Source organism: Sciurus carolinensis, chromosome 6 (assembly GCF_902686445.1).
Source record: "Sciurus carolinensis chromosome 6, mSciCar1.2, whole genome shotgun sequence".
Taxonomy (NCBI): domain Eukaryota; kingdom Metazoa; phylum Chordata; class Mammalia; order Rodentia; family Sciuridae; genus Sciurus; species Sciurus carolinensis.
In genome coordinates, this window is record NC_062218.1 from 73,327,054 (window position 1) to 73,343,674 (window position 16,621).

General features: G+C 32.6%; 1 protein-coding gene across 4 annotated transcripts in view; it reads right to left on the minus strand.

Moving 5' to 3' along the window:
• Window positions 1–16,621, minus strand: part of Tmem161b (transmembrane protein 161B) — a 67,593-nt gene that overhangs the window by 40,480 nt on the left and 10,492 nt on the right. For 3 of the 4 annotated variants that reach the window (XM_047556532.1, XM_047556530.1, XM_047556531.1), the window contains exon 2: window positions 6,824–6,927. The exons of the other annotated variant lie outside the window; for it this stretch is intronic. Coding sequence is in view for 2 of the 3 variants with exons in the window: in XM_047556530.1 (XP_047412486.1) it covers window positions 6,824–6,927 (104 nt within the window). In the remaining variant the exon portion in view is untranslated. The remainder of the gene's footprint in view (window positions 1–6,823; window positions 6,928–16,621) is intronic. 4 annotated transcript variants of the gene reach the window in all.

Sequence of the window (16,621 nt, forward strand, 5' to 3'; positions counted from 1 at the left end):
TCTTACTAAAACACTGAGATTCCTGAATTTAAGTTATATAATTTCAGTGTATTTTATGACCTACACCTTGGCTATTCAGGTTTTTGCACTTATGTTCAGTTCAGACTGTCAGCAGTATCTCAGATAACAAAGATAATCTGGTATTGCACATTACAAAATTATTAAGTTAATTTTTCAATGATCATTCTTTTATAAATCACTTACATAAGGCATTATCAGACCATTATAACTCTGCTCAACAGCACTGAAAAAAAAAAAACAGGTGGTGGAAAATATAGAATGCACAGACTTTATTTATAAAATTTAACCAATGTCATTTACAGCAAACTACTTTAGAAATTTTAAATGGAGAATCTAAATGAGAACAAATATATAAAAACATACTATTGATACTGTAAGCTAAAGAATTTTAATATATAAACAATCATACAAAATTCTATGTCAGGGCATAGATCACTGTTATGAAGAAAGATTTATGTCTCCCCAAATTTCTTGTTGAAATCCAATCCCCAATGTGATGCTATTTGGAGGTTGGGTCTTTGGGAAGCAATGTTAGGTCATAAAGGTAGAATCTTCATAAAATGTATTAGCCCTTTTAAAAAAAGGCTTGCTCTCTTTCAACCATGTGAGGATACACAAATCAGCAATATGCAACTCAGAAGAGGGACCTCATCAAAACTAGACCATGGTAGTCCTGCTCTTAGAGTTCCAGCTTCCAGAACTTGAGAAATAAATGTCTGGATTTTTATGAGCTACTCAGCCTATGGTACTTTGTTATAGTAGCTTGAAATAAAGAAGGCAGTAACTAAAGATAATTTCAGTTTCTGTTCTAAATCTCCATAATTTTGACAAATGAGGGAAAAAACAAACAAGAGAAAACAAACACCACTTAAAACCTAGACAATCTTTCAGCATGTAAGTAGGTAATACCATTTGTTACACAGAAACATTCTCCTGTTTTTCGTTGTAAATTTTAATGGAGTATCACAATCATTTTGAAATTGGAAGTTAAGACCAGTTCTAAGGTAGGAGAGCAAGGGCTCAAGCATTCTGTAAGGTGATAGCTTTAAATCTTTCCCTTAGGTCACAGGTCCCACCTACTGTGCATTTGAATAGTAGGTTTCTCTCACCAAAGGGAACTTGCAGACTGTTAGATCAGGCAACATGCAACATACAACAGGCAAAAAGAATTAGAGTAACTGAATATAGGTGTAATAACACCCTCTTTACCCAATATGGGATGAGAAAAATATCAGTAGATTTGACCAAAATACATTTTTGATGAGGGACATATGAAGGGAGTAGCAGACCAAAGTGAGAGATTAGGGAAATAAAGAGATGGGGAAAAATACATGAGTGTTGAGATAAACAATTAGGAAAATGGAAAGCAAGTTCAGCAATGAGCTATTATGGAGAAAAGGCAAATTCTACTTCTCATGCAAAACCCACTATTCAAATGTACAAAGAATGTAACCTATCACTTACCTCTCCACGGAATGAAGAGCCAAGCAAACTTCAAAACAAAAAGTAACTTTAATTACAATAGAAAGTTAAGAATACTTTGGCTACAAATCAGTAGCCACCAGGAAGAACACTTAGGTAATAAGAACAACTACAAAAACATCTTAAGTGAGGAAAAGTAGTTCACACTAAAGGTACAGAGAAAGTAACTTCTTAAGATTTTCTTCCCTTTGGGGAGGGAAGGAGAAAGAGTATAAAAGCATTAGGCTCTTCAGACTGAGTTGTTTTGTTTTGTTTTGTTTTGATATTGGGGATTGAACCCAGGGGCACTTTACCACTGAGCTACATCCACAGCCCTTTTTATTTTTTTTAATTTTGAGATAGGGTCTCACTGAATTTCTGAGGCTGGCCTTGAACTTGTGATCCTCCTGCCTGAATCTCCTGAATTGCTGACATTCCAGGTGTTTGAGTTTTTCTAGATTAATAATACATTTCATGGGTTGTTGGCTAAAGAGATCTTATTATTTAGTTCTTGTTCAAGTAGGAAGAAGTCTGACAACAAAGTCTGACAATAATAAAAAAGACGTGAGAAAAGGAGAACTTATAATATTTTCCTGTACAGGTTGAGCATCTCTTATCTGAAATATTTTAAGTCAGAAGTATTCAGAGTTCAGATTTGGGGAATATTTGCACTATACACAATGAGATATCTTGGGGATGGGACCCAAGTCTAACATGAAATTCATTTGTTTCCACATACACATATCCTGAAGGTAATTTTAAATAATATTTTTAGTGCACCTACATTTTGACTGTGATCAAACACATGACATCACAGGTGTCGAATTTTCCAATCATACTCAAAATCGTTTCAAATTCTGGATCATTACGGATTTGAGATTTTTAAGTTAGGCATACTCAATCTGTATTTTCCTATTTTAAAAAACGGAAAGGATGAAATACAAAACATTTTAAATTTAGTAACAGAATAAGTTTAATGTCAAATGAGGGGGTGAGGAATACAGACTGAGTAACATATTTCTTAAGCTCTACTTCATATTTAGCATGTTTTTAGTAATCAAAGTCAATGCTGATGTGTTTTTAAATTTAGTGAAAATAGAAGCAGGCTAAGTAGTCAAAGAGTGGCCATAAGAACATAGTAAGTGAAGAGAAATCACATGGTATATAACCTGAAGGATATATTCTAAAAGGTAAAGTAGACTTAGGAGAAAATGTAAAAAGAAGATAATAATCTTAAATAAATTACTCTGTAAACTGCCAATGAGAGTCACCATGGTAGCAGAAAGGTTAATACTCATTTCCCCCAATTTGAAACTCGGTTATGTATGACAGTTCTAGGACAAGATGTGGAGTGGATAAACAGCCATAAATCAAATAAACACAGTAGTCTCTTGCTTACCCTCAGAGGATATATTCTAAGACAAACCCTCAAACCCTGTGGATGCTTGAAACTACAGATAGTGCCAAACCTATATAGCTAATTTTTTCTTGTACATATATATACTTATTGATAATTTACAAATTAGGCAGAGTTAAAGATTAATAATAATAATAAAATAGAAGTTATAACAAAATACTGTAATAAAATTATGTTAATGTGTTCTCTCAAAATATCTTATTGTATTGTACTTACCTTTCCTGTGATATGTGTGAAATAACACAATGCCTACAAGATGAGATGAAGTGAATGTCATAGGTATTGTAATATATGATGCAAGGGTGACTTGAACATATAGCACTTCAATATCATGAGAGTAGATCTGATTATGAAATGGCTACTAAGTGACTAACAAGCAGATAGTTTACAGTGGCAGACATGCTAGACAAACAGATGATTCACATGCCAGGAAGGAAGGACATAAGATTTCATTGCACTAGTCAGCATAGTGCCCAATTTAAAATTTATAAATTATTTATTTCTGAATTTTCCAATTAATATTATCAGACCACAGCTGACTGCAGGTAACTGAAATAGTAGGAAGTGAAAAGGCAGGTAAGGGGAACTACTATATTAAGACTATGAATTAAACTTCTTGGGGAAGAGGTCTGGATTTGTTTCATTTCTTAGTATAGGGACTTGAGTAAATCACTTAAAATTGTTTCCTCATTTGTAAAAACAGGTAATATCACCCATTGCAAGAAAGAAGGCACTCATCAATCTTTTTTTTAACTTCTGAGTACAATAAAGACTTCATTTCCCTGCTCCCCTACCCTTCAGTTAAAACTAGTAAAAGCAACTCAGCCTACTGAATGTGGGCAGAAATGCTGAATGCATGTCTAAACCTGATTACTGTAGAATCTCCTGAAAGATCCATAGCCCTCTCTCTTCACTTGCCAACTAGCAGAGAATCTAAGAGAGGACTCCAGGGTAACAGGAGCAACAGAAGAGCTACAAGATGAAAGAAGGCTAGAATCCCTAAGTCACTCAAATCCTTAAATCCTTAAATAACTATTCTGTGAAGGACCTACCTGGAGAGCTGCCCAACCCCTTTGATTCCCCATTTGACTCTGATCCCTGTCTGAAGAAAATAAGTGATAAATTGACATTAATTGATAAAAATTGATACTAATTCCAGACACTGAGATTTTAGAGACCATGACATACCCCAGTGCATCTCTCCTCCTACTTAACTAAGAGTATACAGATTTAAATGAGATAACAGATTTTTAAAAACTTCTTCAATATAATGTTTTAAACAAATTAAGGGTGATATCAATGAAATTAAACTAGGCTAAAGACTACACAGTATTTTTAATAACAGTTTAGTTTAAAAAATAGTAATAGCAATATATATACGTTATTTAATATAAGCTAGAAAATAAATATATTAAAAAGACTGCTAATTTATACAAAAACTGCTTATTTCTTCCAGTATAATCACTTACTCCTTTCAAGGTATTGACTCCTTTGGAAAAATAGTTTACTCATAAAGTTAACATACTAGAAATCACATGTTCTTTTAAACTCTCCATCTTAAATGGACAGAAATTAATTAACATGATACCAAAGAGAAGTCATAACTTTTAAGAAAATTATGAACTATTTATTTATAATTTGAGGTTATGATACCAGTGTTATAAATGAATATTAAAACAATAGATTCAGAAACTAACAAATTTCTTTCAACATACTTATGACTAATCATAAATATATGATTGAGAACTTAAATAGTTTCATTCAACAATAGTCACTTCCAAACCATGCTATTCAGTTTTTTAAAAGTCCTCACAAGGCTCTCTCTTTTAAGCATTTTACAGAACTTAAAGAATACCCTCAATTTCTCTTTCCTCAACTCAACTGCTTAGAAGGCATAAAATACGAATTGTCATTTCTGGTCAACAGTCTCCTTACATGGGCAACTGAGAGAAATTTTTAGATTTTTCTCAATATTATTAAAACATTATCATTTAATATTATAAAAGGTTGTCAAAATAGTAAAATCCATGATTTTATTCTATTGAGTTAGTTGACAACACTAAGCAAGTTGGTTTTCATTATCTCAAAATTTCAGTATTAGTACTGGGGAAAAGGGCAGACAACCATGAAAAAACAAAACTGTGAGGAAATGAAACTAATTATAACTGAAAAGTCACCAATACTAGAATATCTTGATATCCATGAAAGTTAATTTGGCATTAAAGACAGCATTAATACAAAAGGTAATCTGTTTATAAAAGCAAGTTAAGATCATGAAGAAAATCAACTTCATGTTTATCTTTGAAGACTGAGTTTCCCCCTCAAGTTATGTATGTATTCTTGTGACACATTGTCAAAAAAGTAAAGCTTTTAAATATAATACATTATTCCAATATTAACAAAGATAATCAGATTTCGATCTCTAAAGCTTTAGTTTTTCCTGGTGAACGCAAGTTTTACAGAAACAAATACAAAGGCAGAACACATAAGAATATGAAAGTGCACGTAGACTACTATGGAACAAGACTGCTAAGTTCTTTACAGCTAAAAGAGACCCAGAACCCTAACTGGACCACAAGGATACAATTTAGGAATGTGCAATTCTCAGAAGAAAAGCTACTGTAATATAGTTTCTATACTTTACAAATAAACTCAGATTCCATTTCTTAGAATTAATGATAGTTACTGATAGTTCTACTGAAAATCATTTTGCTAATAAGCAAAAAAAAAAATCATGACATAAGGCATATTAAATCTACATAATAAATATCTAGTTAGATGATTTTCACTTATAAATAGATGGAACAGAGGCTTTCAACTTCACCAAAACTTTATTTATTATTTATTTTGCTAATACCCACTAGTAAACACCTGTTATTTCACACATTCATCATACTGACACACATGTATTAAAATGTTCCAAAAAATTTAGAGCAGTTTAAATATTTTTCCATATGTGAACAACAATGAGACAAATACAAAGCATACAGAACATAATTAAAAATCAAAGGCAAATTTTATGAGGGAAATTAAGCTTTGTTAATGTAAAGGCTCTGAATTAAATAAAGGCATATTCTTCTTGCAGTATATGAAATCATCAGTAGAAGAGTTATCCATTATTTTCTAACTTCAAAGGGTCTGAACAAAAGAAAACAGACTCACAAGGTAGTAAGAGAATTTGGCTACTCACTAGAAATGATTAATTGAAGTACTCACAGGACCAAATTTATCACTTACCTCTCATAATTACATGGGATTTTAGCAAGCATTTCTGTGTTGAGACAAAACATTTTGCTTTTGCCTAACTGTATCACCTATAGTTAACTCCTTTACTTTTGATCTTATTATTTTATTGTACATATTTCAGCAAAGTAACTTAGTTCTTTTGTGCAGAGTGTAGACAGTAGACAGCTTACAGTACAGTAGATAAAATTAAAATCCCACAAGGTAACTTCTCACTTTCCTTGCTGAATTAGTTTAAAATTCTTTGCAGTAAACCAAACTAACCCTCATAATAAACTCTGAATTGAGGAACCAACAGCAGGACACATACTTTGAGTATTTTTTCCCAATATACAGTAAAAATATTTAAGCATTTTGATTTCTAATTTCTTATCCTCTTGTTACCAACTTTTAAAAAGTTAACTAGAAAATATACATGGTATGTATTCTCAGTGGCCAGACATTCAGTAGACAAAAGAAAAGGAGAGTGGGATGCATTACTGAACTCATATCCATAACCCTGTTACGTTTGTGATATATAGATAAACTTCTGATGTGTCAAATAAGAGAAATAGCTAAATTTTCTCATAATCTTCCTTTGTTATGCTTTTAGAAAACAGAATTAGTACTTTGAGAAAATTAACCAGTCTTATAAACTAGAAATCAAAAGTGCCAGTCACAATCAGCCTATCCTTGCCTTACCTGCCATTACAGAGTAGCCATCGAGCAAGAGAATAGTGAGGTATAATCTTCTGCATGACACTGGCCATCACCATGGTAACAACCAGCTGTATACCTATCACACCCTGTGTAAAAAACAAACAAATTTAACAATGAATGAATTTGGATTTGGGAACACTGCTGGAAAACTTGCTGTACATTTTGAAAATTATATTTTAAGAAAAATGAGTTTGCTATTAAATACATCACTATTCTGGCATTTAGGTATTGGAGACCACATACTTTAATCCCAGTGGTTCTGGAGGCTGACGCAGGAGGATTGCAAATTCAAAGCCAGCCTCAGCAACTAAGGAAGGCTCTAAGTAACTGAACAAGAGACTGTCTCAAAATAAAATATTTAAAAGGGGTGGGGGGGGGCGCTAGGGATGTTGCTTAGTGGTTAAGCACCCCTGGGTTCAATCCCTGGTTCCAAAAAAAAAGAAAAGAAAAGTGTTATGCATATTTTTTTTATTGGTAGTGAATGATTAAAGAACATTAACTATGTGAAGTGTGATGGCATCACTGGCCTGAAAGTTACTAGAAAAGACATTTAAACTCATGCTGGCATCACCTATTTACAGTGGGTAGGTCTTTAATAATGGTCAACAATTCTGTTTTTCTCCCATCAATCCTTTCATTGTCCACTAATCGTGTGATTTGGGGTATGTTATTCAAATATTCTACATCTGTTTCCTCTTCTATAAAGTAGAATAATAAAGTAGAATAATAAATTTTATGTAATAAAAGTATGGCAGAAATTGTGCCTGGTACAGAATAAGTAATGAATACAAGTTAGTACTGTCATTGTTTCTCATGGTTGGTATTACTACTATACTAGAAGAAAAAATTTCTTAATGTCAAGACTAAAGAAAGTCTTTCAAAAAGCATTACCAGACTGGCACATTGGCACACACCTGTAATCCCAGTAGCTCAGGAAGCTGAGACAGGAGGATAGTTTAAAGTCACCCTCAGCAAAAGCAAAGTGCTAAGCAACTCAGTGAGACACTGACTCCAAATAAAATACAAAATAGGGTTGAGGCTGTGGCTCAGTGGTCCAGTGCCCCTGAGTTCAATTCCTAGTACACACACACACAAAAACAATCTCCCAAGTTATAAAAGATTTTACACCAAAATGTTGGAAAAAACCCTAATTTCTACATAATGAAATAATATACACAAAATCAGAAGACAAACAGGGAAAAAGTAGGTGTGGCTCTATCATAAAGGGGATAAAATATCAGTTATTACAGATTTCTTGTAAATTACTAGTAAAAGGCCAATCACTTACTAGAAAAGAACCTTCAAGGTCATTCCACACAATCTCTGACAGGTATATATTATGTAATATTTTATTAGAGAGTAGGTGTTTCTGCTACTTAATAGCAGAAAGCATATACTAGTAGCACAGTTATTAAATGGTATTTCAGAAAGACTGATCGAGAACATATGTATTATAGAAAGAGATAAACTGTGGGAAGGGGACTATTTTACCCAACTCTTTCCCTTTCCTTCAAATCACTAAATACAGTGAGATGACACTAACAGACCCACTATTAAAGACGTAAGACACATTAAGGCAAAAAAATAAATAAATAAATAAGGGAAATGGAATAATTAGAAATATCAATTATGTTTCTAATAATCCAGACCAGAAATAATGATGCTTTAAACTGTATCCATCTTTGGTATCCAGAAAAAGAAACATAATCTAGAGATATGGTTAAAGAACTCAAGAGGATGACCAAATATAGAGACAAAGGATGAATTAGAGACTCACTACAAGAAAGGTAAACACCATAGTATAGATGGTACATTTTCAGTGTTGTAATTAATATATAACTAAAAAGTATGCAATGCAAAAATATAACCTTACTGTTCCTTTATTTTACTGTTACTTACTTCTTTTTAAGTGAAGCTGAAAATAACTTTCCCAAAATTTAATCTGTATACTATGCTAAATAAACATTATTATGTAGCAGAAATCTTTCAACCCTCTACATCTCGTTATGTTGCTCAGGCTTGCCCCAAACTTGTAATCCTCCTGCCTCAGCCTCATAAGTAGTTGGGATTATAGGCATGCATCACCATAGTGGCCAATACATTATTAACATTGAACCTAAATCAACGTTTAAGACATTAATATGCAATTGACACAGTGCTCATATCAAGAATTAACATATTAAAGTCTCTAATTAGCTAAAAGACAAAATCATTTAAAATTAAAAAATGAACCATTCTAATGACCTGTCTTCACTGCCCAACTTGCCATGCATGTACATTTGAATTTACACACAAGCAGAACCTTTTAAATGTTTGAATATCAAATTTCCTGTGTATTTTAAAATTGTTTTTAAATAAAGGAAAATGCTTAAGTAAATTTCACAAAAACTTAAACAAATTTAATAGTAGAAAACTGCTAAACTGAGATGCAGTGAAGCTACAAAGTCCATCAGATTTGAAGTCTCAAAACGCAAAACCATATGGGTCATTGACTCAAGTAGCCTTAATGGTTTTATTAACGCTTCAAAACAATAACTTGACCAAAAAGATGGTTTCTGTCTGGATTCATTGCCCCTAGGTTCTGACTCTTGGTAACTGGGACTGGGGAAGGCATTTATGAAATAGCTCATAAGCTCCTAAGAAGGGTGAAACACTGGGGTAACAGGTTTCAACCTTTCCACATCTATTAACCTGAGGCCATGAAGAGCAAGAAAGTTATTTGCCCTTAGTGTCTAGAAGAATGATCATTTCAATTTTTGTCAGTAATAGTTTCTGAGTAAGTTAAAAAAATTCTTCCCAATAAAAATTAAGCATTTCTCCAAGAAATGAAATATACCAAATAACAGTTTTTTACCTGGTTTGTCTGTACTTAAAATAAAACTTCAAAACTTAGAAACAAATGGTGCAATTTTAAGTTTCAAACTTTGAATACTGTATCAACCTCACTGGAGTTGACATTTTGTTATGTTTCATTAAACTAGCTCTCCTGCTGACAAACAGATTGAAACAAAAGTACACATTGTTTACCATTAGAAAGCATATTTGCATGTAAACTTGGAACTCAGACCACCCCAAATGGTTTCAATTATCATCTCTCTGAATAAGTTAGAAGGGAGATAAAGGAAAGAGAACTTTATCCAATGTTTTTCCTATTTTTTGTTTTCTCGATTGTTTACATGTTTTAGTGACAGCTAGACATGTTGAGACAGACTTCTTAGACATGCTCAAATAATTTTTACTACAAAAGAAGTTGTAAACTTTGTCATTTCAATCTAGGTTCACATATATCTTAGAATTCACACTTTAAACACTTAAATAATCTCTGAACAGTTTACAAATGAGGTGACAGGATTCAAACAACCAAGATCATAAAACTACCCAGTTAAGAGTAATCTGGAATCCAAACACTTAATGTCCAACTTAATGCTTTTCCCACTAAAGTCTACTTAGTGCATTTAATGAACATTATTGACCAACAAACTACATGCATGGGCCATACATCACTAGCAACACAGAGAAAGTGCGTAGTCCTTGCCATCAATGAGCAGTCAATTCACTAGAATAGTAAACAGAATATTATATTACCAAGTTACGAGAAGAGAGGAAGTTTATGAGAACACAGCAAAAAGAGAGAAAAATTACTGAGGGCAAAAAGCTGTGAAAGGTCACAGTTTGGAAAGTAAAGCAGGAGCAAAGACACAGCAGACTCAGTTTAGTGAATCATTAGTGCTATCTGCTTTACATTAAAGGATGGTAGGACAGAACACCAGAAACTGAAGTGCAAAAACTATCAGGCTTAGAATTTAACCTGAAGGCAACAGGGATCCCATGAAAAGCAATAAGAATAGTTATGAAAAACTGCTGTGGATTACCATGTAAAGAACGAATAAAGGACAGCCCAGTAGCACTAAGAACACGGCCCAAGTAAAAGAGGAGGACCTGAACTAAAGGCAAGAAGTAGAGGTGAAGTCTTCTCTTACTTTGATGGTAAAACTATAACTTATTTAATAGCTCAGTCAAACAATACTAATAATCACTGTAAATTCAAACTACACATACAACTTGCATGTATAAATAAAAAAAATAATGAAAATTAAATTTAAAAATATGCTATCTACCTAACATGAATCCAGTATCTTGCTGGCTGTTATCAGGGAATTGGAACAAAAAAAATTTTGGTTTTTACTGACTGTGACATCCCAACACCTAGAAGGATATCACTTCATGTAGTTCAGAGCACATAGTAAGTAGGGCACATATGTGTTAAATGAATGCATGGCATTACTATAAAAAAAAATCTGTCTTAACAAAATTTAAAATCCAAGTAACTTATTAGTTAACAACAAATACATCAAGACAATATTTGAGCACCAAATTCCATAGTACAATGAAGTGTTACAGAAATTAAACTGGATGTCAAAGTTTCATAGAGTTGGTGAGACTTAAGATGGAAACTGAAATCATAGAAAAGTAAAATGAAGAAAATTTCAAGCAAAAGATAAATGTGAACATTAAATGGCATACACAACAGCCAAAAGCCTAGTTCAACCAAATTGCAAGGAATTGTGAGAAACAAAACGAAGACAAAATTTTATATCACTGAGAATCTTTAAAACCAAAAAAAGGTCTTAGCTTAACATGTCTCAGCACTTTGGAAACTTTCTAAACAAGCAGGGTAAGGGGATGAAATAATGCTAGCTATATATAAGGAAATTAGATATTGTGATTCAAGAGAAAACCTAAGACTAAGATACAAGTGGTTGAAACTAGGAGAAATGAACAAAGATAAAGCCTACCTTAGAAGATTGGTAGAATTCTAGGCAACTGATAGGAAACCTGTAGCCTAAACAAAACTTAACAAAGGGGTCTGACAGGCCTCAGGCAAGCTTTCTAAGGGGAGTACCTGCTTGTATTCTCAGCTTCAGAACATAAAAAAAATGCTTGTGCTAGCATGCCAAGGATGACCAATTTTCATGAGAGCAACTGGAAACACTCAAGATTTCCAAGTGTTATCAACTAATTTATAGTGAAATAAAAACAACCAAGTAATTCAGGTATTCAAGTTCAGTTAATTGTTCTATTCAATTAGTGTCTTCATAATACACTGGAAGCCAACCAGGTTGCTTGGTAAGTAGATTTACAGCACAAAGCAGCAAATATCACTGAAGGATATTTCATATAGTTAGTGCTGAAGTAAGATGAAAAACACTATATATAGAATACCTCTCTAGGATGCAAAATACTCCAAATGTCATATAGTTTTGGATAAATATGTTCAATTCTGCTATTTAAACTTCTAGACTTTCAACTATTAAAACTACTTTCAAACTGATACACTGGCTCTTCAGATAAAACCTAAATAAAAATTATGGTCTTTTAAAAATTTTAATGTTAAGGTTTTAATGTTTCCAATTCTTTAGGCTCACCCTGTGATTCCCACCCTTTTCCTGGGCCATGTTCCCTACAATGAAAAATCACTGTCTTTCAATATATAAACACATTTGTTTGGCTACAATATAATCTATAGCAGGTCTTGGAACCAATTCACATCTGAGTTCAAGGCAAAAGGACATAACTGATTTCTTTCATCATGTGTTCATTTTATCAGATTCTTAATGTTAACAACCCCTCACTGCCACCTACAATGTGGTAAGTGATATGGTAGAGGTCACTGCCCAGTGTTATGGGAACAATCCAGGTTAAAGGCAGTGATCAAATCCTCAAAGAAGGTCTGGGAAAGAGTGGTTCAGAAATAACACTTGAACTAATCTGACTTGGTTAAAAATATATACCATTGTCAGAACAGGAAGAGAAAAGTTTAGGCAGACATACCCACCTATATACAAAGAGAACTGTCATGATCCAGAAATAAGGAAATATTCTACATGGCTGGTATAAGTTACATACAATAGACTTTTCTGCAAATACTGGGAAATAATTCCAGGACCTTAATCTAGAAGTAACCAAATCAAATACATTTTGGAAGGTAACTCTGCCACTATGGTGGAGGAAGAAAACAGGGATGAGTGGTGTGCTCAGTGGTCAAGTGAAGGCCTAGCAGACACAGGTCCTGGATTCAATTCTCAGCACTGCCAAAAAATAAAGGAAGGTTGAAAGTAAGGAGCTTGATCAGAAATCCACTGAAACAGTCCAAGCAACACTATTAAAAACATGAACTGAACAGCTGCAGAAGTGCAAAATCAAAAAGAATTAAAATTTTTTTAAGGAAAAAAGGAAAATAGGCATGAGAATAATGATGACAGTAATTATCTATGCAAGGAAAATTTCAGTCGATAAGGATAAAACTCAGGTGTTCATGTAAAAATACAATGGAAATAATGAGCATAATTATTCCTTGGAGAAAGTAAGCAATAAGAGGAAAATCTGATGGTTGCTAAAATATGTGTGTATATGCACACACACACATACACACATATATACATATAGATCAGAACACATGCATGCATGTACACATCCTTAAAGCAAAAGGGAAGGAACCAGTGTTATCACTTAAGGATCATGAAGAGATTGGATCAAAACCATTTATGAGACCTTGTCCATTCTACTACATGTAAGCATAAGTATCTATGGAGAAGTATTAAATTTGAAAACTAAAGACTTCATAGGTTATACACACTTGGCAAGGGAAGAAAAAAAAAAAAAAAAAACAGGTCAAGATTCCAGATATCTTATTTCCTAGTAGAGACAGTTATTTTGCAAATTATAAAGCATTTTGAAGTTCTCATATTATCTCCCAAGAACCATAATGGGCAGAGGAGTTGAGCTATAAAAGACAGGGGAGAACAGCTAAGAGCTATGAGGATATATATATATATATATATATATATATATATATATATTTTTTTTTTTTTTTTTTTTTTTTTGGCAGCGGTGGTAGGGGGCACAGTGGTGGCATAGGAATTGAATGAATGACTACCAAGCAACAAGTCTGCATGATTCAGTAGGTTAGACACAACATCAGAAATGAGTGATCTAGAGTTAGGTAGGACCTTGTAAAGGTTATGGGAATAGGAAAATTCAAGATATTTATATAACTAACCAAATAACTCAAACAAAGCGTCTGAGTGGACAAAGTGCAAGAGATAACCTTGAAGAAAACCACATCTTTGAAGATAGGGAAAAATGTCATAAAATAATCATTACCAATGTTATTTTTGTGACTAAAAGGAAGTATAGAAACGAGATGAATGGTCTGGTAAGAGTATACACCCAGATGATCAACAGACTCAAGGTGGGTTTTTAAAGATGGTTAGTTAAATAGGTTTTTAATTGGATTGAGGACTGTTTAGATTTAAATCAAGAGAAATCCTTCTGTATAACACCAATGGTGGTAAAGGCAGCATAAAAACAATCATAAACATACACAAGTCTTTTCTATAGACCACTTCTAGTATGATTATATGGGCTATCCTGGCCTTTCCTATAACATAGTTCTAGCCCTTACAGATGCAGTAGACTGAACTGAAAGGAAAAAAGTCTGTGCTAATTATGAAATAACAAAAAACAGAAATACCTGGTAGCAAAGAAACGAAATAATAAGAAGGAAGTCACCTATTGATATTTAATATAGATATCTTAACTGGATCACATGAAAGTGCTGATATTAACTGTCTTGACATACAAAGTATCAATTCCATATAGTTTAATTCTAGAAACAAAATAAAATTACGTATAAATCTCAACAACCAGGATTTGAGCTAAAGTACATGGATTTTCCAAACAATTGTTTATATAACTAATTTGCCAGCAATGTTTCATAGGAAAAAAATGTTTTTAATTTCCTTAAAGTAAAAAGCACAAGCATAAATTTTTTGCTATTTTCTAATTCAGAAAAAAAGCCTTTCAATGTATTTTAAAACTTTAGGTAAAAAAACACAAATCCTCCATAAAATGCCTAAATATGTTTTAAATTTCTTAAGGATTAGACCTCCAATATAATAGAACTCAAGAATTTGACATAACTATATTCAAAAACAGCAGCTCCAGAATTTCTGAAGATGATCATGTGAAGTCATTTACCAGAATTTGATTAAATTTAGAAATAAGAGAAAACATTTTCTTCAATGTAAGCTGATAAGGCAAATGAAGACTAACAAATACAATGCAAAGATAAAGATACCTTTTCACAAGGATAGAGGGCATTCTAATTAAATACAATTCATAAACCATTTTAACACACTGGTGTTAAAACTAATTTGTGTTTATTTTAAAAGATAATTTTCCACAATTACTGTGGGTTGAATAAATTATGCAATATATCATATGAAACACTACCACAGTCATCAAAATGTTGAGAAATAAAATATTTTAAAAGATTTTAACAAGTCACTTCATCTCTAGACAGGACACCCACAAATGTTTCATTACAGTACTATTAGGTAACAAACAAAAGGTTCAATAGAAGAAGGCATCCTAAATTCTGTCACTCTTCCTTAGCTGTAAGAGTACTGTTCTGACATTATAGAAAATATCCCTACAGGTCTATATTCAAAGAAGCTATTAGCCAAAAGCAATAAATTCAAAGACATATTTGTCTTTCAAGACAAATCATCTTGTTGAGACCAATTCCTACTGTTTTCAATGTTCACTTTCACTAAAAAAAAAAAAAAAAAAAAAACTTCCTTGACTTTCTACTAAAATTTTTTTCTATGAAAAATCATAAGCAAACCTCCAAACTAGCCACTGTTATACTCAACTGTGACCACAAATTTAAGGTAACTTTTTCCACTAAAATTATATTCAGTTCATTTCTTATATTCCACACCCACTCCCAGGATAGTACCTAATATGGCAGGTTTGCAATGTAAATTGAATAAATATTTACTTGTTGATGAAATAAAAAGATAAAGCATAAATATGCCCCCTATTTTTCATTACATTCAGGAATGTATGACTGTTAAACACTCAACTTTAACCTGAAGAAAACCACCTGCTTTAAGAGCAAAAGATAATGTACTGTGGTTTCTACACCTCTCAAAGGACAAGATGTATCTTTTTCATGAGATAATCATCTCGACTTAAATTCAACATACTTACAAATGCTTTCTTTTAAACAAACTAATATTATAACTTTGGTAAATATATTAATAAAACTTCATTAAACACATTTTAAATAAAAATTTTGACTTAACTCTAAAATTTAAAGCCATACACAATAGCCAAGAAAAGTTAATTTACTGTTAGGTAAATGCATTCATTGTGAATATTTTAATGCATTAAATCATCACTGGAATAGATGTAGTTCTGTCACTAACTAGCTACACACTAATTAGGAAAGCTCTGGGATTTGTTGATTCATTCCTTATCTACAATATGATAAGAGATGGCACCCAAAACAGATCTCATCATGTATGACTGCAATATTTTAACTAAATACACAATAAATCATTGGCATTCACAAATTTAACATTTCATTGCTAGTGACAATGAATAATAATCCCTTTCTTGTAAGGATTAAATAAGCTAATATTTATAAAAGGAAATTAAGAATCTCAAATTAATATAACAGAGTAGATTGGACTCACCACCCAGCATTCTTACTTCAACTCTTGGTTTGTGGCAGTTTCTCTCAGGAAAAACTTATGAATACCAACAATCCTTTCATAATGCACTGAACTTTGAAATTCAATCTTTCCATAAGTTTGAAACTTATCAAAGCTAAACAATGATCAGGCTGGCCAGAAAGCACAGTGGCCAAGAAGTAGACTACAAGTCAAATTCCAATGCCACTAGCTGAGTGATTTTGGACAAGTGACTCTA